Source organism: Bombina bombina, chromosome 4 (genome assembly GCF_027579735.1).
Source record: "Bombina bombina isolate aBomBom1 chromosome 4, aBomBom1.pri, whole genome shotgun sequence".
Lineage (NCBI taxonomy): Eukaryota > Metazoa > Chordata > Amphibia > Anura > Bombinatoridae > Bombina > Bombina bombina.
In genome coordinates, this window is record NC_069502.1 from 327,708,738 (window position 1) to 327,732,673 (window position 23,936).

At 39.2% G+C, this 23,936-nt stretch overlaps 1 protein-coding gene across 1 annotated transcript in view; it reads right to left on the minus strand.

The window, feature by feature from the left end:
• Positions 1–23,936, minus strand: part of DHX36 (DEAH-box helicase 36) — a 195,585-nt gene that overhangs the window by 94,520 nt on the left and 77,129 nt on the right. The window contains exons 16-20 of the mRNA XM_053710066.1: positions 9,230–9,347; positions 9,016–9,114; positions 8,416–8,589; positions 8,023–8,109; positions 7,724–7,807 (exon numbers count right to left, since the gene is read on the minus strand). Coding sequence (XP_053566041.1) covers positions 7,724–7,807; positions 8,023–8,109; positions 8,416–8,589; positions 9,016–9,114; positions 9,230–9,347 — 562 coding nt within the window. The remainder of the gene's footprint in view (positions 1–7,723; positions 7,808–8,022; positions 8,110–8,415; positions 8,590–9,015; positions 9,115–9,229; positions 9,348–23,936) is intronic.

The window sequence follows — 23,936 nt, forward strand, 5'->3', positions numbered from 1 at the left end:
TCCATCTTACATAATTTCTCTGGAATGACCAAATTGTCACAATCATCCAGAGTAGATAACACCTCCTTAAGCAGTGCGCGGAGATGTTCTAATTTAAATTTAAATGTCACAACATCAGGTTCAGCTTGATGAGAAATTTTTCCTGAATCTGAAATTTCTCCATCAGACAAAACCTCCCTCATGGCCCCTTGAGATTGGTGTGAGGGTATGTCAGAACAGTTATCATCAGCGTCCTCTTGCTCTTCAGTGTTTAAAACAGAGCAATCTCGCTTTCTCTGATAAGTAGGCATTTTGGATAAAAGATTTGCTATGGAGTTATCCATTACAGCCGTTAATTGTTGCATGGTAATAAGTATTGGCGCACTAGATGTACTAGGGGCCTCCTGTGTGGGCATAACTGGTGTAGACACAGTAGGGGATGATGTAGTATCATGTTTACTCCCCTCATTTGAGGAATCATCTTGGGCAATATCATTATCTGTGGCATTACTGTCCTTACTTTGTTTGGACACTATGGCACAATTATCACATAAATTTAAATGGGGAGACACATTGGCTTTCATACATATAGAACATAGCTTATCTGATGGTACAGACATGTTAAACAGGCTTAAACTTGTCAACAAAGCACAAAAAACGTTTTAAAATAAAAACGTTACTGTCACTTTAAATTTCAAACTGAAAACACTTTATTACTGAATATGTGAAAAAGTATGAAGGAATTGTTCAAAATTCACCAAAATTTCACCACAGTGTCTTAAAGCATTAAAAGTATTGCACACCAAATTCCAGAGCTTTAACCCTTAAATTAACGGAACCGGAGCCGTTTTTACATTTAACCCCTATACAGTCCCAGAATGAGGCTCTGTCTATAACTAGAAATGCCCCCATCTGAAAAAGGTGTCCAACACAGTGCCTGCCGTTTTTCTAAACGTTCCCCAAGATTATAATACCAATAATTAGTTAGAATCTGCATAATATGCCTAGTAAAGCAATCATTTTAGCCCAGAAAATTTTCTACCAGTTTTTAAGCCCTTTTTGAAGCCCTTTATTCTTTTATGTTTAACTAAGAAAATGGCTTACCGGTCCCCATGAGGGGAAATGACAGCCTTCCAGCATTACATGGTCTTGTTAGAATTGTGGCTAGTCATACCTTAAGCAGAAAAGTCTGCTAACTGTTTCCCCCAACTGAAGTTACTTCATCTCAACAGTCCTGTGTGGAAACAGCAATCGATTTTAGTTACTGTCTGCTAAAATCATCTTCCTCTTACAAACAGAAATCTTCATCCTTTTCTGTTTCAGAGTAAATAGTACATACCAGCATTATTTTAAAATAACAAACACTTGATAGAAGAATAAAAAACTACATTTAAACACCAAAAAACTCTTAACCATCTCCGTGGAGATGTTGCCTGTGCAACGGCAAAGAGAATGACTGGGGTGGGCGGAGCCTAGGAGGGATCATGTGACCAGCTTTGCTGGGACTCTTTGCCATTTCCTGTTGGGGAAGAGAATATCCCACAAGTAAGGATGACGCCGTGGACCGGACACACCAATGTTGGAGAAAAACAGAATTTATGCTTACCTGATAAATTACTTTTTCCAACGGTGTGTCCGGTCCACGGCGTCATCCATTACTTGTGGGAATATTCTCTTCCCCAACAGGAAATGGCAAAGAGCACAGCAAAAGCTGTCCAAATAGCCCCTCCTCAGGCTCCGCCCCCCAGTCATTCGACCGACGGTTAGGAGAAAAAAAGGAGAAACTATAGGGTGCCGTGGTGACTGTAGTGTATAGAGAAAGAAATTTTTCAAACCTGATTAAAAAACCAGGGCGGGCCGTGGACCGGACACACCGTTGGAGAAAATAATTTATCAGGTAAGCATAAATTCTGTTTTCTCCAACATTGGTGTGTCCGGTCCACGGCATCATCCATTACTTGTGGGAACCAATACCAAAGCTTTAGGACACGGATGAAGGGAGGGAGCAAATCAGGTTACCTAAACGGAAGGCACCACGGTTTGCAAAACCTTTCTCCCAAAAACAGCCTCCGAAGAAGCAAAAGTATCAAATTTGTAGAATTTGGCAAAAGTGTGCAGAGAAGACCAAGTCGCTGCCTTACATATCTGATCAACAGAAGCCTCGTTCTTGAAGGCCCATGTGGCAGCCACAGCCCTAGTGGAGTGAGCTGTGATTCGTTCAGGAGGCTGCCGTCCGGCAGTCTCATAAGCCAATCGGATAATGCTTTTCAGCCAGAAAGAAAGAAAGAGAGGTAGCAGTAGCTTTTTGTCCTCTCCTCTTACCAGAGTAAACGACAAACAAAGATGAGGTTTGTCTAAAATCCTTAGTTGCTTCTAAATAGAACTTTAAAGCACGAACTACATCTAAATTGTGCAACAAACGTTCCTTCTTTGAAACTGGATTCGGACACAGAGAAGGAACAACTATTTCCTGGTTAATATTCCTGTTGGAAACAACTTTCGGAAGAAAACCAGGCTTAGTACGCAAAACGACCTTATCTGAATGGAACACCAGATAGGGTGGATTACACTGCAAAGCAGATAATTCAGAAACTCTTCTAGCAGAAGAAATAGCAACCAAAAACAGAACTTTCCAAGATAGTAACTTGATATCTATGGAATGCAAAGGTTCAAACGGAACCCCTTGAAGAACTGAAAGAACTAAATTTAGACTCCAAGGAGGAGTCATGGGTCTGTAAAAAGGCTTGATTCTGACCAAAGCCTGTACAAAAGCTTGTACATCTGGCACAGCTGCCAGTCGTTTGTATAACAAGACAGATAAAGTAGAAATCTGTCCTTTTAGAGAACTCGCTGACAATCCCTTATCCAAACCTTCTTGGAGAAAGGAGAGGATCTTAGGAATTTTAATCTTACTCCAGGAGAATCCCTTGGATTCACACCAACAGATATATTTTTTCCATATTTTATGGTAAATCTTTCTAGTCACAGGTTTTCTGGCTTGGACCAGAGTATTTATCACTGAATTTGAAAACCCACGCTTGGATAAAATCAAGCGTTCAATTTCCAAGCAGTCAGCTGCAGAGAGACTAGATTTGGATGTTCGAATGGACCTTGTACTAGAAGATCCTGTCTCACAGGTAGCTTCCATGGTGGAGCCGATGACATATTCACCAGGTCTGCATACCAAGTCCTGCGTGGCCACGCAGGAGCTATCAGAATCACCTAGGCCTTCTCCTGTTTGATCCTGGCTACGAGCCTGGGAAGGAGAGGGAACGGTGCAAACACATAAGCTAGGTTGAACGACCAAGGCGCCACTAATGCATCCACTAGAGTCGCCTTGGGATCCCTGGATCTGGACCCGTAGCAAGGAACCTTGAAGTTCTGACGAGACGCCATCAGATCCATGTCTGGAATGCCCCATAATTGAGCCAACTGGGCAAATACCTCCGGGTGGAGTTCCCACTCCCCCGGATGGAAAGTCTGACGACTCAGATAATCCGCCTCCCAGTTGTCTACCCCTGGGATGTGAATTGCAGATAGATGGCAGGAGTGATCCTCCGCCCATTTGATGATCTTGGATACCTCTCTCATCGCCAAGGAACTCTTTGTTCCTCCCTGATGGTTGATGTAAGCTACAGTCGTCATGTTGTCTGACTGGAATCTTATGAATCCGGCCTTCGCTAGTTGAGGCCAAGCCCAGAGAGCATTGAATATCGCTCTCAGTTCCAGGATGTTTATCGGGAGAAGAGACTCTTCCCGAGACCATAGACCCTGAGCTTTCAGGGAATCCCAGACCGCGCCCCAGCCTAATAGACTGGCGTCGGTCGTGACAATGACCCACTCTGGTCTGCGGAAACTCATTCCCTGAGACAGGTGATCCTGGGTCAACCACCAACGGAGTGAGTCTCTGGTCATCTGGTCTACTTGAATCTTTGGAGACAAGTCTGCATAGTCCCCATTCCACTGATTGAGCATGCACAGTTGTAATGGTCTTAGATGAATTCAAGCAAAAGGAACTATGTCCATTGCTGCAACCATCAACCCTACTACTTCCATGCACTGAGCTATGGAAGGCTGCAGAATAGAGTGAAGAACTTGACAAGCGTTTAGAAGCTTTGATTTTCTGACTTCTGTCAGGAAGATCTTCATTTCTAAAGAATCTATTATTGTTCCCAAAAAAGGGAACTCTTGTTGACGGAGACAGGGAACTCTTTTCTACGTTCACCTTCCACCCATGAGATCTGAGAAGGCTAGAACAATGTCTGTATGAGCCTTTGCCTTAGAAAGAGACGACGCTTGAATTAGAATGTCGTCTAGATAAGGTGCCACTGCAATGCCCCTCGGTCTTAGAACCGCCAGAAGGGACCCTAGCACCTTTGTGAAAATTCTGGGAGCAGTGGCTAGTCCTAATGGGAGAGCCATGAACTGATAATGTTTGTCCAGAAAGGCGAACCTTAGGAACTGATGATGATCTTTGTGGATAGGAATATGTAGGTACGCATCCTTTAAATCCATGGTAGTCATATATTGACCCTCCTGAATTGTAGGTAAAATTGTTCGAATGGTTTCCATTTTGAACGATGGAACTCTGAGAAATTTGTTTAGAATTTTTAAATCCAGAATTGGTCTGAAAGTTCCCTCTTTTTGGGAACTACAAACAGGTTTGAGTAAAACCCCTGACCTTGTTCCACAGCTGGAACTGAGTGTATCACTCCCATCTTTAACAGGTCTTCTACACAATGTAAGAATGCCTGTCTCTTTATTTGGTTTGAAGATAAGTGAGACATGTGGAACCTTCCCCTTGGGGGTAGTTCCTTGAATTCTAGAAGATAACCCTGAGAGGCTATTTCTAGTGCCCAGGGATCCGGAACATCTCTTGCCCAAGCCTGAGCAAAGAGAGAGAGTCTGCCCCCTACTAGATCCGGTCCCGGATCGGGGGCTACCCCTTCATGCTGTCTTGGTAGCAGCAGCAGGCTTCTTGGCCTGTTTACCCTTGTTCCAGCCTTGCATTGGTTTCCAAGCTGGTTTAGTCTGGGAAGCGTTACCCTCTTGTCTAGAGGCTGCAGAGTTAGAAGCCGGTCCGTTCCTGAAATTGCGAAAGGAACGAAAATTGGACTTATTCTTAGCCTTGAAAGGCCTATCCTGTGGGAGGGCATGGCCCTTTCCCCCAGTGATGTCTGAAATAATTTCTTTCCATTCCGGCCCAAAAAGGGTCTTACCTTTGAAAAGGATATTAAGCAATTTTGTCTTTGACGATACATCTGCCGACCAAGACTTTAGCCAGAGCGCTCTGCGCGCCACAATTGCAAACCCTGAATTTTTCGCCGCTAATCTCGCTAATTGCAAAGCGGCATCTAAAATAAAGGAATTAGCTAACTTGAGTGCGTGAATTCTGTCCATGACTTCCTCATATGGAGTCTCCATGTTAAGAGACTTTTCTAGTTCATCGAACCAGAAACATGCCGCCGTAGTGACAGGAATAATGCACGAAATTGGTTGGAGGAGGTAACCTTGCTGCACAAAAATCTTTTTAAGCAAACCCTCCAATTTTTTATCCATAGGATCTTTGAAAGCACAATTGTCCTCAATGGGGATAGTCGTGCGCTTAGCTAGGGTAGAAACTGCGCCTTCAACCTTAGGGACTGTCTGCCATGTGTCCTTCCTTGGGTCGACCATGGGGAACAATTTCTTAAATATAGGAGGTGGGACAAAGGGTATGCCTGGTCTCTCCCACTCCTTATTCACTATGTCCGCCACCCTTTTAGGGATCGGGAAGGCATCAGGGTGTACCGGGACCTCTAAGAATTTGTCCATCTTGCACAATTTTTCTGGAATGACCAAAGAGTCACAATCATCTAGAGTAGATAGCACCTCCTTAAGTAATGCACGGAGATGCTCTAACTTAAATTTAAATGTCACAACGTCAGGTTCTGCCTGTTGAGAGATTCTTCCTGAATCTGAAAGTTCTCCCTCCGACAAACCCTCCCTCACTGCCACTTCTGACTGGTGTGAGGGTATGACAGATAAACTATCGTCAGCGCCTTCTTGCTCCACTGTGTTTAAAACTGAGCAATCACGCTTTCTCTGAAATGCTGGCATTTTGGATAAAATATTAGCTATGGAATTATCCATTACAGCCGTTAATTGTTGCATAGTAACAAGCATTGGCGCGCTACATGTACTAGGGTTCGCCTGCGCGGGCATAACTGGTGTTGACACAGGAGAGGATGATGAACTATCCCCACTACCTTCATTTGAGGAATCATCTTGGGCAACCTTATTAAATGTGACAGTACTGTCCTTACTTTGTCTGGACGCTATGGCACAATTATCACATACATTTGAAGGGGGGACCACCATGGCCTCCATACATACAGAACATGTTCTATCTGAAGGTACAGACATGTTAGACAGGCTTAAACAGGCTAATAATGCAAAAAAACGTTTTAAAACAAAACCGTTAATGTCTCTTTAAATGTTAAACAGAGCACACTTTATTTCTGAATGTGTGAAAAAGTATGAAGGAAATATCCAATCTTTACCAAATTTTCACCACAGTGTCTTAATGCCTTAAAAGTATTGTACCCCGATTTTCAAGCTTTTAACCCCTTAAATGAGAATAAATGAGCCGTTTAATGAAATAACAATTTTTAACCCCACTACAGTCCCAGCCACAGCGTTTGCTGCGACTTCACCTGTCCTTAGGAGTTATACGATACCAAATTAAGCCTTCCAGGAACGTTTTCAATGATCACCAGACCCTCTCACATGCAGCTGCATGCACTGCATCCAAAAGAAACTGCACAATTATGGCGCGAAAATGAGGCTCTGCCTACTATAGTGAAAGGCCCTTCCTGACTGGAAAGGTGTCTAAACAACTGCCTGGCGCCTAAAAACGTTCCCCCACAATAAAAGTTTTATAAATCACCTCAAGATTTCATAAAAAACTTAAATAAAGCAATCGATTTAGCCCATAAGAGTGTCAACCAGTGTATAGCCCATAATAAGCCTTCATTCTGTTAAGAGTCTAAGAAAATGGCTTACCGATCCCCAAGAGGGAAAATGACAGTCTTGTTAGAAAATGGACTAGTCATACCTTGAGCAGAAAAGTCTGCTAACTGTTCCCCCCAACTGAAGTTCTCTGGGCTCAACAGTCCTGCGTGGGAACAGCAATTGATTTTAGTTACTGCTGCTAAAATCATACTCCTCTTTTAAACAGAACTCTTCATCCCTTTCTGTTTTAGAGTAAATAGTACAAACCGGCACTATTTTAAAATAACAAACTCTTGATAGCAGAATAAAAAACTACAATTAAACACCACATACTCTTCACCATCTCCGTGGAGATGCTACTTGTTCAGAGCGGCAAAGAGAATGACTGGGGGGCGGAGCCTGAGGAGGGGCTATATGGACAGCTTTTGCTGTGCTCTTTGCCATTTCCTGTTGGGGAAGAGAATATTCCCACAAGTAATGGATGACGCCGTGGACCGGACACACCAATGTTGGAGAAATAAATGCTAGATAGAATTCATTCAAAGAAAAAATTAAAAAATGTAGATGTTTTTTTTTTAAGTTTCATTAGCTGTTTAAATATTGACAAAATAAGTGTAAAGTTTTAGTGTCTTATAAAACAATGGGAGCTGCCATGTTGTAACTTAGGTTACCTTCTCTGCTGTGGCCAATAAGGGACAGTTATAAATAGGTCAATAGAGTGTGCAAATAAAATAAATAAAAGAGGTGGTACCTTGAGTGTGTTAGTAGAGAGAAAGTTTTCCCAGCAGTAGTCTCTTTCTGCTCTAGCACCGCGCCATTTGGCTTCCTCCCAACCCTAAAAAAGTAAGAGAATAGGGTTATGCAGGATATAGTATTTTAGTGATAGCAGTAAAACTGAAAAAGGGGCAGGGAATGTAGGACGAGAGAGGTCACCAATATATAAGAAAAAAACAGTCCTCCTCAAATGAAAACCATAGACAAGAAGAATCAGGTAGTGTATAGCCTTATCAGCATGACTAGCAGATAAAATGAAGTAGGTACACTGCTTACCAGAAATGCGTTTACCACAGTCAAATGGTCACTTTTAGAATTATTTGATAACACTTTCCTTCTACCATCTGCCACTTTCTCTTTACCCTAAGAAAAAATGAAAACTATTCAAGATCAATAGAAAAACAAACATGTATGTTAACACATTGGATATCTCTGCACATTACAATTGGCTACTAATTCTTGTATTTGCTACTTGCTTAACAAAGCTGGCCTTATTACTTTGGCTTATGTTGTATACATCCTGGTAACAACTGCTAGAAAATGTCACTTCAAGAGGAATACTATAGTGACATTTGTGTATCAATTACTGAAACCACAAATCACATTAAAGTGTGTGACATTGATCCACAAGCACTAAAATAGAGTAGGAGAAACAGAAAAAAAACATACCAAAGGAATGACAAAAGGGTCTTTAAAGCTGAGACTTGATGCTATAGTTAGCACTGGATCTAAACAACAAAAGAGGGCCCCAAACAGAATCATCTTTCCAATATGAGGCTCAACAGGTAATCGAGCCAGGTGAAAGCCTAATGGTGTTAATTCCTCGTTTTTGTCTAGGGCATTCTGCAATACAAAGGAAAGACATATTCATATGGGTTTAACATCTCAAATTATTTGACCAGTTTTCACAATGCCAAGTAATCTGTTATTGCAGTACAACCTACCATAACAGTGATTAGTTAAAGGCACATTAAACACTAAAAACATTTCATAAGAATACTGAGGTTATTCACTGCCTCCCCTCTTTTCATAGGTGCCGCTTTGTTAAAATCTATCTTTCACTATATTCCAGTGCTGATGTGATTGCGCATGTGCAGCAACTCTACTTCATATACCAGCAGCATAACCCAAGCTAAAAAAATGACAATACCCACAATTAGAGGGGAGGAGCATGACATGTATTTAGTGTATAATGTCCCTTTAAACGTTGCTTACATGCCGTCATCATGCCTTGTAATGAATAAATAGGCAAATGTTGCCAAAACATACCAGTTCCATGAGGTGGTGTATTGACAGTCGTATTGCTTCTCGAGATGGTGGATCCATTAGTTTTAGGAAAAAGTTGGCAATGCCACCAAGCTTTAAGATCTAAGTAGATAAAAAATTATAACATTACCACCAACTTAATACCAATGTACTTACAACACAGCAGTATATTGTACATTTATATGTACAGGATTTTGTGATTATATTTGGTTCTTACCTTAATCTGAAGGCAGAGTTCTTCTAAAGGTGTCCTAACAATTTCAGGTAACTGATAATCATTCAAGAGAGATTCGCGCAGGCCATTGTAAAGGTGGTAGCAGTAGCCTGGCTGAACTCTGTTAACATAGCAAAATATTAAATATTACAAAAATCCAAAATATGTTTTTCTTAAACAATGTGTACAATTACAAAAAAACAAAAATCCACTAACAAATCTAAATAAGAAAATATATATATATATATATATATGTAAATTAAAAGGAATTGTTTAAGCAATGCACTACTGGGAGCTAGGTGAGCCAGTGAAAAGAAACATATGTGCACCTACTAATCACCAGCTATCTACTATTGTTGCTCCTAAGCAAATTTAGGCATGATTTTCAACAAATGATTCCAAAAGAACAAAGCTAATTAGATAATATGTCAGGTTGTAACCCGGTTAAAAATATATACGTAAAACAATGCTAGTTTTGGATTATTTTTGGAATGAGCTGTTTAAAATGTGGGATGCAGCGATTTTGACAGTCGATGCGGAGAAGGCATTTGATTATATAAACTGGGATAATTTATTCTGTGCATTTGATCTGCTTCTTCGGTAATTTCACTAATTTTATTAATTTAATTTACAATAATCCAACCTCTGCAATTATAATTAATGGAACAGTAACAGAAAGGTTTAAACTGAACAGAGGGACTAGACAAGGGTGCCCTCTTTCCTCTCTTCTTTTAAACATATCCTTAGAATCATTGGCAATCTTATTGAGATAACATCTGACAGGTATTCAAGTATGTGGTCAAAATGTTGTCCTTTCCCTTTATGCAGATGATCTGTTGATATATTTAAGTAATTTGGAAGAAACTCTGCTAAAGTTATTATCTGATATTTAGTTATTTGGTTCTATATCGGGCTACAAGATCAATTTAGGGAAATCTGAACTATTGTGGTTAAAGAAGTCAGTCAAATTATCGGTTAAACATTCCTTTTAAGAAGTGCATCAAATAAAATATTTGGGAGTAATCTTACCACGGAATCCACAAGAGTGGTACGATTTAAACTTTGCAAATTTTTTTATATAATGTAGAAAGAAGACGATAGACTGGTTGAATCTTCTAATTTCCTTTATAGCTTGTGTTATGCTGACTAAAACTATCTTATTTCCGAAATTACTATATCTCCTAGGGGTGTGCATCTTCACTGGTCTCACGATTCGATTACAATTATCCTGTCAACGATTCGATTCCGCAATGCATCACGATTACAGCTCATAATTTTCATGAACTCGTTCTCTTCCATAATTATATATATATATATATATATATATATATATATATATATATATATATATATGAGTCATCAATTTAAGTACACATACTCACTCTGACAGTGAACGCCAAGTCCTCAACAAAGGGCTATCTTATGTGCCTAGCACAACCTTATCTGAATTTGATCTTAAATTGGATTTGTATAAATTGAATAAATCCCTAAAGGTCAGGGAGTTTTTTCAAAATACCACATCCATTTCAACCAAAACACAGGTAGAACTCAAATGTAAAATTCCTAGCAATTTTGAACCTATCAACAGCAGCCCTAGTACCAAAACATTTGTCAGATTAGTCACTCAAGATCTTGAAACAGCTAGACACAAGTCCCTATGGACGCACAACTTGTCCAGGGATGAACGTCTAGCGATAAAAAATAATTTATGTAAGAACTTACCTGATAAATTCATTTCTTTCATATTAGCAAGAGTCCATGAGCTAGTGACGTATGGGATATACATTCCTACCAGGAGGGGCAAAGTTTCCCAAACCTTAAAATGCCTATAAATACACCCCTCACCACACCCACAATTCAGTTTAACGAATAGCCAAGAAGTGGGGTGATAAGAAAGGAGCGAAAGCATCAAAAAAATAAGGAATTGGAATAATTGTGCTTTATACAAAAAAATCATAACCACCACAAAAAAGGGGTGGGCCTCATGGACTCTTGCTAATATGAAAGAAATGAATTTATCAGGTAAGTTCTTACATAAATTATGTTTTCTTTCATGTAATTAGCAAGAGTCCATGAGCTAGTGACGTATGGGATAATAAATACCCAATATGTGGAACTTCCACGCAAGAGTCACTAGAGAGGGAGGGATAAAATAAAGACAGACAATTCTGCTGAAAAATTAATCCACTACCGAAATCAAAAAAGTTTAAATTTTTATAATGAAAAAAAAACTGAAATTATAAGCAGAAGAATCAAACTGAGACAGCAGCCTGAAGTACCATTCTACCAAAACTGCTTCTAAAGAAGAGAAAACATCAAAATGGTAGAACATAGTAAAAGTATGCAAAGAAGACCAAGTCATTGCTTTGCAAATCTAATCAACAGAAGCTTCATTCTTAAAAAGCCCAGGAAGTAGAAACTTACCTAATAGAATGAGCCGTAATCCTCCGAGGCGGGAATCCACCCGACTCCAAATAAGCATGATGAATCAAAAGTTTAAGCAAGATGCCAAAAAAATGGCAGAAGCTTTTTGACCTTCCTAAAACCAGAAAAGATAAAAAATAGACTAGAAGTCTATCTGAAATCTGAATAGCTTCAACATAGAATTTCAAAAAACTCTTACCATATCCAAAGAAAGTAAGAATCTCACCAAAGAAGTCTTAGGAAAACAATAATTCTTCCCTAATGTTTGTTAGAATTTACAACTTTAGGTAAGAATTGAAATGAGGACAGCAAAAACCACCTTATCCTGATGAAAAAAATCAGAAAAAAGAGATTCACAAGAAAGAACAGATAATTCAAAAACTGTTCTAGCTGAAGAGATGTCCAAAAAGAACAATACTTTCCATGAAAGTAATTAATGTCCAGAGCAAGCATATGCTCAAATAGAAGAGCCTGAAAAACCTTCAGAACCCAATTAAGACTCCAAGGAGGAGAAATTGGCTTAATGACAGGTTTGATACGAATCAAAACCTGAACAAAATGATGAATATCAGGAAGTAACACTGCCTTATCCTGATGAAAAATCAGAAAAGGATATTCACAAAAAAAGAGAAGATAACTTAAAAACTCTTCTAGCAGAAGAAATAACCAAAAGGAACAATACTTTTCCAAGAAAGTAATTTAATGTTCAGAAAATGCATAGTTTCAAACGGAGGAGCCTGTAAAGCCCTCAGCACCAAATTGAGACTCCAAAGAGGAGAGATTGAATTAATGACAGGCTTGATACGGACCAAAGCCTGTACAAAACAATGAATATCAGGATGATTAGCAATCTTTCTGTGAAAAAAAGAACAGAAAGAGTAGAGATTTGTCCTAACAAAGAACTGAAGACAAAACCTTATTCAAACCAACCAGAAAAAAATAATAAAATTCTATGAATTTTAAAAGAATGCCAAGAAAAGTAGGTCTTCCAGACTTAATAATAAATCGTTCTTGAGAAAGATTTATGAGCGTGAAACATAGTATTAATCAATGAGTCAGAGAAACCTCTATGACTAAAAACCAAGCGTTCAATCTCCATCCCTTCAAATTTTAAATGATTTGAGATCCTGATGGAAAAAATGGGCCTTGAGAAAGAAGGTTTGGTTTAAACGGAAGTGTCCAAGGTTGGCAACTGGCCATGCGAATGAGATCCGCATACCAAAACCTGAGAGGCCATGCTGGAGCCACCAGCATAACAAACAAATACTCCATAAGAATTTTGGAAATCACTTTGGAAGAAGAACTAGAGGCGGAAAGAAATAGGCAAAAAGATAATTCCAAAGAAATGTCAATGCATACACTACTTCCGCCTGAAGATCCCTGGACCTGAATAGGCCCCTGGGAAGTTCTTTATTCAGATGAGATACCAACAGATCTATTTCTAGAAATGCTCACATCTGAAAAATTGAAAAACATATCTGGGTAAGAGAGACCATTCTCCCGGAAGTAAAGCTTGATTAACAGAGATAATCCGCTTCCCAAATATCTATACCTGGGAAAAACCCCCACAGAATTTAGATAGGAGCTGGATTTAGCCCAAGCTAATATCCGACACACTTCTGTCACAGCCTAAGGACTGATAGTCCTACCCTGATGATTGACATACACCATAGTTGTGATATTGTCTGAAAAACAATAAACGTCTCTTCTTCAAAAAGAAACTAACTGAAAAACTCTGAGAAAGCACAGAGTTCTAAATATCAAATGGTAATCTCGCCTCCTGAGATTTCCAAACCCCTTGTGCTGACAGAGATCCTCAGACAGCCTCCCAACCAAAAAGACTCACATCTGTAGAGATCATGGTCCAGGTTGAAAGAAACGAAGAGACCTGTAGAACTAAATGATGGTGATCTTAACCACCAAATCAAGAGAGATAAATATTAGGATTCGAAGATTTAAAATGCGAAATCCTAGAATCCCTGCACCATAATTCAGCATAAAAGACTGGAAAGGTTCTTTCTATTGAAAATGAGCAAAGGGAATTGAATCCAATGCTGTGGCCATAAGACCTAAAACTTCTATGCATATATAGCAACTGAAGGAAATAATAGAGACTAAAGGTACCGACAGACGGAACCCAATAAAATTGTCCCTTGTCTGATAGAGACAAAGACAGTGACACAAACTATCTGGAAACCTAAAAAAGGTGACCCTTGTGTGAGGAATCAAGAGCTTTTGAAAAAAAGATCCTCTAACTATGTCCTCGAAGAACAAAGTGAATCATATGAGATTCTGCATCCTCAGAAAATAATCTGAATGAAAACAGAAAAATGAAAATATGCATTTATTGTATCTAATGAAAACAAATAATGCTATCACTGACCAAAAAGAGGCAGAGTAGTTTGAATAAAACTCCAAAACCCAGTTCCTAAAAATGGAACTGGAAGAAATACCCCAGAAGATTCCAGGTCTGAGCAGCGCTTGAACCCCATGGGTGATCAGCCATGCTTCAACAGTACCCAAAATATATAGGACCGAAACACACTTAAAGAAAGTGTTAGCCTTACTGGAATAAAATCAAAGAAATTTGGACCGAATAGAACCAAATAAATTTCAAAAAAAGTCTTAACCTGCCCCTTGCCAGCCAAGCTGGAATACGGCACATACATCGCAATTTTAGGGAGCTGATTTCGAACTGAAAAATTTCCAATTAAAAACATGTTACTTGGGAAAGAATTCAGGAATTTGTTCCTTAAAAAGAACAACCAAACTAGTATAAGCTTAAAGTTTTAGTCTTAGAACTCAATCTTGAAGCCCAGAGTAACAGTAAAGAATTGAATCCAATTATAAAACAAATAATTGATTATCTTAGAACAAAAGAAATATGGATTTTTAGAAATTACAAAATTCTTCTAGCTAAAACAGCTAAAGACCTAGATTATACCTCATTTGCGAAAATATTCAATAAAATGAAGACACAAATGAAATTATTAGCATGATAGTCCAGTTAAAGGACCAGTCAATACAGTGGACTTGCATAAACAATAAATGCAAAACAACAAGACAAATGCAACAGCACCTAGTCTAGTAAATTTTGTCCCTTTAACAAGGCTAAAATAAATCATAATCTGATACTTGATCTTAAAGTAAACAGAAAAAATGAAGCAATTGCAACATCCAAATAAATCACAGGTCCAAGAAAAGTACCTGAAACTAAATAATTTTCCATAAATAAGATACAACCATCTAAAGGAAAATAAATACTATTTTGCTATAGAAACAATAGCATAATTAGTAAGAGTAGAGATAGCCCCAATAAATTGGAGAACCCTCCAAATTGAATATAACTGCCGGCAAAGAATATAGTTTAAAACCTTTGAAGAAGGAATAAAAGAAAATTCTCAGCCTATTCCATTCCCTAGTATGAGGAATTGGAAAAAAAACTCTGAAAACACAGAAGAATAAATAAGCAGAAATAGTGTTAGCTAGTCTTGAAAAAGAACTAGTTACCTTAATATCCAAAATAATCAACACCTTTTCAACAAACAACAAAATGTACTTTGATAAAAAAATAAAATAAAAAAGTAGATTTGTTAGTGTCAATATCTGATGAAGAAAATTCTGTATGAGAAAAAACATCATCAGAGAAGGATAAATCAGTATGTTGTTGGTCATTTGAAACTTCAATAATTAAAAAAGAAGTTTGAAAAAGACCTAAATTTTTTTATTAGAAGGCACGATGTCAGACAAAGCCTTTAAAATAGAATCAGAAAAATATTTCTTATAAATCTTCTAAATATTTCTTGTACATAAGATGTAAAAAGAATGGCAATATATAAAGCATAAATACTAATGGATTCTGCATGTAAAAGATTATCATGATAACTTATTACAAACCATAGCTAAAGATAAACATTCATAACATTTAAAATAAATGAACTTGGCTTTGGTAGGACTGAACTCAGTCAACAGGAATCCTCTTAGATTGTTTTGAAACAGGAACAGTGAAATCTTGCAATATGTAATAGAAAAAAACAATATTTAAAGCAAAATTATCAAATTCCTTAAATGACAGTTTCAGGAATGGGACAAGAATGCAAAATAATAATCTTCTAGAAACCAGAAGCAATAAAAAAGTGAGGTTTAAATAATGTGAGGAAAAAAAGTGAAACAAAAAATACGCCCACATTTTTTGGCGCCAAATATGACGCCCACATTATTGGCGCTAAATACAACGCCCATATATTTGGCACCAAGTATGACGCCACATCCTCTGATGCCAGAACCGACGCCCACATTTTTTAGCGCAAAAAAATGTCTGAATACACATGCGTCAAAAATGACGTATTAACAGAATACAACTTCCGGCGTCAACTACGGCGCCGGAAATGACGAAATTATTGCGCCAAAAAAGTCCGCGCCAAGAATTACGCAATAAAAAGAAACATTTTCTGCCCCCGCGAGCCTAACAGCACACAGGGAAAACTGATCAATTGAAAATTTTCAAGGTAAAGAAAAATAAATTGAATTAAAATGCATTATCCCAAATAATGAAACTGACAGTCTGAATTTTAAAGGAATACTGATTATCCTGAATCATGGCAAATATAAGTTTAAAGACATATATTTAGAACTTTACATAGAAAGTGCCCAACCATAGCTTAGAGTGTCATAATAAAATAAGACTTACTTACCCTAAGACACTCATCTACATATAGTAGATAGCCAAACCAGTACTGAAACGAGAATCAGTAGAGGTAATGGTATATAAGAGTATATCGTCGATCTGAAAAGGGAGGTAAGAGATGAATCTCTACGACCGATAACAGAGAACCTATGAAATAGATCCCGTAGAAGGAGACCATTGAATTCAAATAGGCAATACTCTCTTCACATCCCTCTGACATTCACTGCACTCTGAGAGGAAAATCGGGCTCCAGCCTGCTGCGAAGCGCATATCAACGTAGAATCTAGCACAAACTTACTTCACCACCTCCATGGGAGGCAAAGTTTGTAAAACTGATTTGTGGGTGTGGTGAGGGGTGTATTTATAGGCATTTTAAGGTTTGGGAAACTTTGCCCCTCCTGGAAGGAATGTATATCCCATACGTCACTAGCTCCTGGGCTCTTGCTAATTACATGAAAGAAAGACCCTTCAAGATGACCCCTCTATAGTCATTAGGCCCGCCGATAAAGGCGGGGCCATTGTGATATTGAACTATAGTGATTATCGATCTGACATTTTGACACAGTTGACTGATACACAGACCTATACTGAGTTGCCTAGCGATCCTACTATGAGGTTCAAAACACAATTGGATACTTTGATCAAAATGGGTTTTGAACAGGGTTGCTTGTCCGAACATATTCGTGACTTTTGCTCTACCACCTGCCCTAAAACACCTATCTTATATTCCATCCCTAAGATACACAAAACATTGGACCATCCACCAGGTCGGCCCATCGTGTCAGCGAGAGATTCTCTGACACAACCTGTAGCACAATTTGTGGATATACTATTGCAACCCGTAGTAAGGGAAATAAGGTCATATATCATGGACACAGGTGACTTTATTCGTAAGATACAGACTGTTGACGTCCAGCATGATGACTTGTTGGTCAGTCTGGACGTCAACAGTCTATATACCATTATCCCCCATACTGAGGGTCTTAAAGCAGTACAGGAACACATCACTAACAACTCTCTCTATGAAGGTCCGCCGGTGGAGTATTTTCTATCTCTAATTGAATACTGTTTGTATAAAAATTACTTTAGATTTGAAAGTAAGTTTTATCTGCAAACAGCTGGCACGGCCATGGGTTCCTCCATGGCCCCCGCATACGCCAACATATATATGTCCCAATTCGAAAATCTCTATCTATGGAATGCCGTCAATTCAGCTGTAATATGTTATTACAGGTACATAGACGATATTTTTATGGTATGGCGGGGGACCATGGAGGACCTTCAAACATGGTTTGAAATGTACAACATGGCTACTAGTAATGTGAAATTCAAGATGACCGTCAACGAGCAGACTATTAATTTTCTTGATTTGACTGTCTTTAAGAATGCACAAAAACTGGGTACCACTTTATATCACAAACAAACTGACCGAAATTCTATATTGAGAGCAGACAGTTGCCACCCTCCTGCCCTATTAAAGGGGATAGTCAAATCTCAGTTCATCAGAACTATGAGAAACAATTCTGATGTTAATACAGGGGTCTCCCAACTGACAGGAGTGGGAGAGAGATTCCGTGATAGGGGGTACAAATCATCGATCATCCAAGACACTATGACCACAGTATCTACACTTACTCAAAATGAACTGATTAAGCCTACACCAAAAAGAGATACGAGTAACAAGTTAATTATGTCCACAACATTCACTCCAGCCACTAAGAACACAGGACTTATTTTACACCAGCACTGGCCCATAATGTCCTCCAATCCAAAATTACCATTCACTCGACAGTTACAACCTATGGTAGGCTTCAGGAGGGGCACCAATCTAAAGGACCTCTTAATGGAAACAGACCCTAAATCAAGCTACATCACAGGGGCTACAAGAAATATTAAAGGTTCCTATCGGTGCTTGGGCTGCACAACATGCAATGGGCTGGTTAGTACTAGAACTTTTCAACACCCACATACAAATAGGAGATATGTGATCAAACACTCCATTACGTGTACCACTACACACGTAGTGTACCTACTTTTTTGTCCATGCTCATGCTTCTATGTGGCTAAAACCACAGGCACGTTACGTGAATGCATGGCAAATCACAGACATGCAATAAGATCTGCATTGAAACAAGGGGATTCCGAACAACCCGTTGCACGCCACTGTGCCAACCAAGGCCACGCGGTTTCTTCTATATGCTACATTCTCATCGACCATATACGCCCATTGGAGGAGATCGGAATAAAATACTGCTTAAATGTGAAGCTCAGTGGATCTTCAAACTTGGTACCATACATCCAGGGGGATTAAATACCACACCAGATTTTAAAAATCTCATATGATCCCACAGGGTAGTGCTACTTACTTGGGGTACAACCCAGGGACATTGTGGCTACGTGTAGCTCCTAGCCCCATTACTCTTACGAGTGAGGGAGGCTGGCCGCTTACGACACAACTTAGTGGAAGTGATTGCTCCCATCTCTGTTTGTGGAAGCCTGGCCCCTGAGGTATAGTTACCTACTTGTGCACCATACACCCCAGACTGGGATATAACTGATATTCCCCTTAATTTGAGGGATTAACAAGATAGACAGTCTTGAGTCACCGTGTGGCTTCATTAACTTGATTATACTCGGACACTCATAAGTTGGTCCAGCCTATTTATGTGTGTGTTTGTGATCATGATGAGTCTCTACTAGATGTATACAATAATTATCTTTACTATAAGTATATTACCATGATCTTTTTTATAGATATATCATGGCATCTTCACTATAAGTGTATTGAGGCATCTTTCCAGATTTGGGTAAAAGTACACCCCATTAATTGAAAAACGTCACTACGTATATCTCTCCAAATAAGCCTGATAATCTTGATCAGTCTGCGCCCTTGAGATCTGACAGTCCTTCACTGTAAGATTGGGTGAATATATTTATAACTACTTTAATATTGGGCTTTATATATGAATGTGGTTATAAATAAAGGGCAGATACATTGGTTTATATGAATAAACCACCCCTGTGGTTGGTAATATTCTTGCTCCCACTTTGATTTGATTACATTACCCACCTTCATATTCCATGGAAATATATATCAGTATACCACTGGGAATAGATACTGTAGGCATACAGCCAGGATATGTATTCATCAGAATATATACAGTCAATTATTATTATTAACGGGTAACAAGCACAGCAATAATTCCCACTTTTTTTGTATATTAATTTATGTTTGTAATTATTTATTTATCTGTATATGTAAACATCTGTATTATTTTGTTGTGCACAGATGAGATTAAGAGGGATTATCTCATATTTACACATTACACTTGTTTACTACACTGTTTAAATAATCAATGTGTTGAGACACGATTTACTATGGTTTACTGTAACCATGACTACAGTCCCAATGGAGACCGACATACACAGTGGCACACGATCGGCCAGCATGTGATATTACTATGGCGATCTAACTAATTTTATTTACTACACTTAAGTTGGTGTTAGTAATTGTCTATTTGAGACACTATATACACAATTTTGTATGAGTCACTAATATTGCTGAAGAAACACTTTGCATAATTTGTATGTTGAATAATAACATAGCCCGCGAAACCGGAAGTGAGATAACATCACTGCCGGTAGGCGTTAGCACTGTGGAACGCAGGGTGCGTTCGACGCTCGTGATTTGGCGCACTTTTGGAGAAACACCTTGTTTGTGAGTGGTATTTGAAACACTATAAAGTATTTGAGGTTTGTCTATGTATTTATGCTGATGAAGGGGTTGTGAACCCCGAAAACGTTCCAATAAAGAAGTCTGTGAAAGTCCTGCAAGTGCATTTACATTTGTTATATATATATATATATATATATATATATATATATATATATATATATATATATATATATGTATATATATATATACTCTTTCTCACACAGACCTCACTGCAACAACAATCCTACAGACTCTCTACAAACATACATTTTAAAGATCCATTTCTGGAAACAAACATTTGAAGGTAATTCATCTATCTCCAATCATGACAATGAGTGCATTTTATTTTTTTATCTGTTGGGCTAATTTGGAATTGGGTTTTAACATTTCCCCTCTGCCAGCTACACCTCCCCCCCATACACCTACCCTTTATTAACATATCTCACTGCAACAACAATCCTACAGACTCTCTGCACGCACTAAAACCTTCCAAGATAACTTAATATCTAAGGAATGTATAGGTTCAAAAGGAGCCTGTTGAAGAACCTTAAGAACCTTAAGAACAAGATTAAAACTCCAGGGAGGAGTAACAGGTTTGAACACAGGCCTGACAGAACGATTGAACATATGGTACCTCTGCCAGATGTTTATGTAACAAAATAGATTAGGCAGAAATTTGACCTTTCAAGGAGCTTGCTAACCCCTTCTCCAAAGCCTCTTGGAAAAAAGATAAAAACCTAGGAATCCGAACTCTACTACAAGAGTAGCCTTTGGAAACGCACCAATACAGATATTTATGCCAAATATTATGGTACATTTTCCTGGTAACAGGCCTGCGAGCCTGAATCATAGTCTCAATGACCTGATCTGAAAAACCAGGCTTAGATAAAATTAAGCGTTCAATCTCTAAGCAGTCAGCTTCAGAGAAACTAGATTTGGATGAAGGAATGGCCCTTGAAGTAGAAGGTCCTTTCTTAGAGGAAGTTTCCAAGGAGCGAGAGATGACATCTCCACTAGGTCTGCATACCAAATCCTGCGAGGCCACGCCGGAGCAATGAGAATCACTGACGCCCTCTCTTGCTTGATCCGAGCAATGACCCGAGGAAGGAGAGCGAATAGAGGAAATAGGTATTCAAGATTGAAATTGCAAGGAACTGCAAGAGCATCTATCAGAACCGCCTGAGGGTCCCTGGTCCTCGACCCCTACCTCGGGAGCTTGGCATTCTGACGAGATGCCATGAGATCTAGATCCGATCCACTCCTGGAATGTAGATTGCAGATAGACAACAGTTGTGGGTCTCCGCCCACTGAATAATCTTGGACACCTCTTTCATGGCCAAAGAACTCTAGTTCCACCCTGATGGTTGATGTAAGCCACTGAGGTTATGTTGTCCAACTGAAATCTGATAAACCGTGCAGAAGCTAACTGAGGCCAGGCCAGAAGAGCATTGAAGATTGCTCTTAGCTCTAGAATGTTTATGGGGAGAACAGATTCTTCCCAAGTCCAAGTCCCCTGAGCCTTTAGAAGGCCCCAGACTGCTCCCCAACCTGTCAGGCTAGCGTCCGTAGTCACTATCACCCAGATAGGTCTGCAAAAACAGGTTCCATGGGAGAGATGATCTTGAGACAACCACCAAGGAAGAGAATCTCTTGTCATCTAATCCAAATTAATTTGCGAAGACAGATCTGCGTAATCCCCGTTCCACTGTCTGAGCATGCATAACTGCAGAGGTCTGAAGTGAGCAAAAGGAATAATGGTGGCTACCATGAGACCGATTATCTCCATACATTGAGCCACTGATGGCTGAGGAGAGGACTGAAGAGACAGACAAGATTAGAAAATCTTGGATTTTATGACCTCCGTCAGAAATATTTTCATCAAAACGGAATCTATTATGGTTCCCAAAAAGACTACCCTTGTTGATGGAATTAAGGAATTCTTTTCCAGATTCACCTTCCAACCGTGAGAGCACAGGAAGGATACAAGCATCTCCGTGTGGGAGCTTGCTAGATGAAAAGACTGGGCCTGAACCAGAATGTCATCCAGAAAAGGCGGCACTGCAATACCCTGTAACCGGAGCACTGCCAACAGAGATCCCAGAACCTTAGAAAAAATTCTGGGAGCTGTAGCTAGTCCGAAAGAAGAGCCACAAACATGAAGTGTTTGTGGAGAAAAGCAAATCTCAGAAACTTGTGATGATCCCTGTGGATGGGAACATGAAGGTACGCATCCTATAAATCTACTGTTGTCATAAATTGACCATCTTGAACTAAGGGAAGAATGGAATGAATAGTTTCCATTTTGAAGGACGGTACTCTGAGGAATTTGTTTAGACTCTTGAGATCCAAGATTGGTCTGAAGGTTCCCTCTTTCTTGGGAACCACAAACAGATTGGAGAAAAATCCCAGACCCTGCTCCTGTACTGGAACAGGAACTATCACTCCCATTTCGGATAGATTCTGGACACAACGTAAGAACGCCTCTCTTGAGAGAAGATATCTGCCCTTGGGGGGAAAGGTCTTGAATGTTTTGTAGAGGGAGAGGAAGGTTTACCCTTGAAGTTTCAAAAGGAACGAAAATTACTCTGACGTCCCTTCTGCTTAGATTTCTTATCCTGAGGAAGGAAATTACCCTTTCCTCCTATAATGTCAGAAATAATCTCAGCCAAAGCTTGGCCAAACAAGGTCTTACCCTTGTAAGGAATAGACAAAAGCTTGGACTTAGACAACACATCTGCAGACCAAGATTTCAGCCATAAAGCTCTTCGAGCCAGAATGGCAAAACTAGAAATCTTTGCTCCCGACTTGATAACTTGAAGGGAAGCATCAGAAATGAAATAATTGGCCAATTTAGGAGCCCTGATCCTGTCCTGGATCTCTTCAAGGGGAATGTCTGTTTGAAAGCAATCAGAAAACGCATTAAACCAGTATGCCGCCGCGCTAGAAATGGTAGAAATACACACCGCAGGTTGCCATTGTAAACCCTGGTGAACATACATTTTCTTAAGCAAACCCTCCAGTTTCTTATCCATAGGCTCCTTAAAAGAACAGCTATTCTCTATGGGAATAGTAGTTCTCTTAGCTAAAGTGGAAATTGCCCCTTCCACCTTGGGACCGTTTGCCAAGACTCCTTGATAGAGTCATCAATGGGAAATATCTTCTTAAAAATAGGAGGAGGAGAAAAGGCTTCTCCCATTCCTTAAAAATAATTTCTGAAGCCTGATCTGGTACGGGAAAACATTCCAGCATGGAAGGTACATTATAATACTTGTTAAGTTTACTAGACTTTTTAGGGTTGACAATGACAGTAGAGTCGTCCATAGTAGCCAAAACGTTCTTTAGTAGTAAACGGAGGTGTTCCAGCTTAAACCTGAAGGATACAACTTAAGCATCAGAGGAAGGAATTACACTGTCAGAAACTGAGATTTCACCCTCAGATGCTACCGAAAAATCCTCCTCATCAGATTTATGAGAGGAAACATTTGGAATAGCCACGACTGAGTCAGATACCTTACGCACTGATTCTTTAGACTTCCTCTTGCGCTTTCCTTGTAGCATGGGAAAAGCAGAGAAACTGCAGAAGACATGAGGGAAGCAATGTCTTGCAAGGAGACCCGAGCCGGAGCTTTAGAGAAAGCGCAGGGCATTGAATTAATGGGTACTAAAATTTGGGACACCTGTGGAGAAAAATGAGGCATATCTTGCACATTGTCAGAAGACTCCTGGACAGCATCCATCTTAGACAATATAGGCTCAAAAAAAATCTATCCTTTAAGATTTAATGTTCTCTCAACACATGAGGAACAAAAAAGAATTGGTGGTTCAATATTAGCATTCAAAACATAGGACATCTGTAATCTGTAACAGAGTCTTGGTCCATTTTA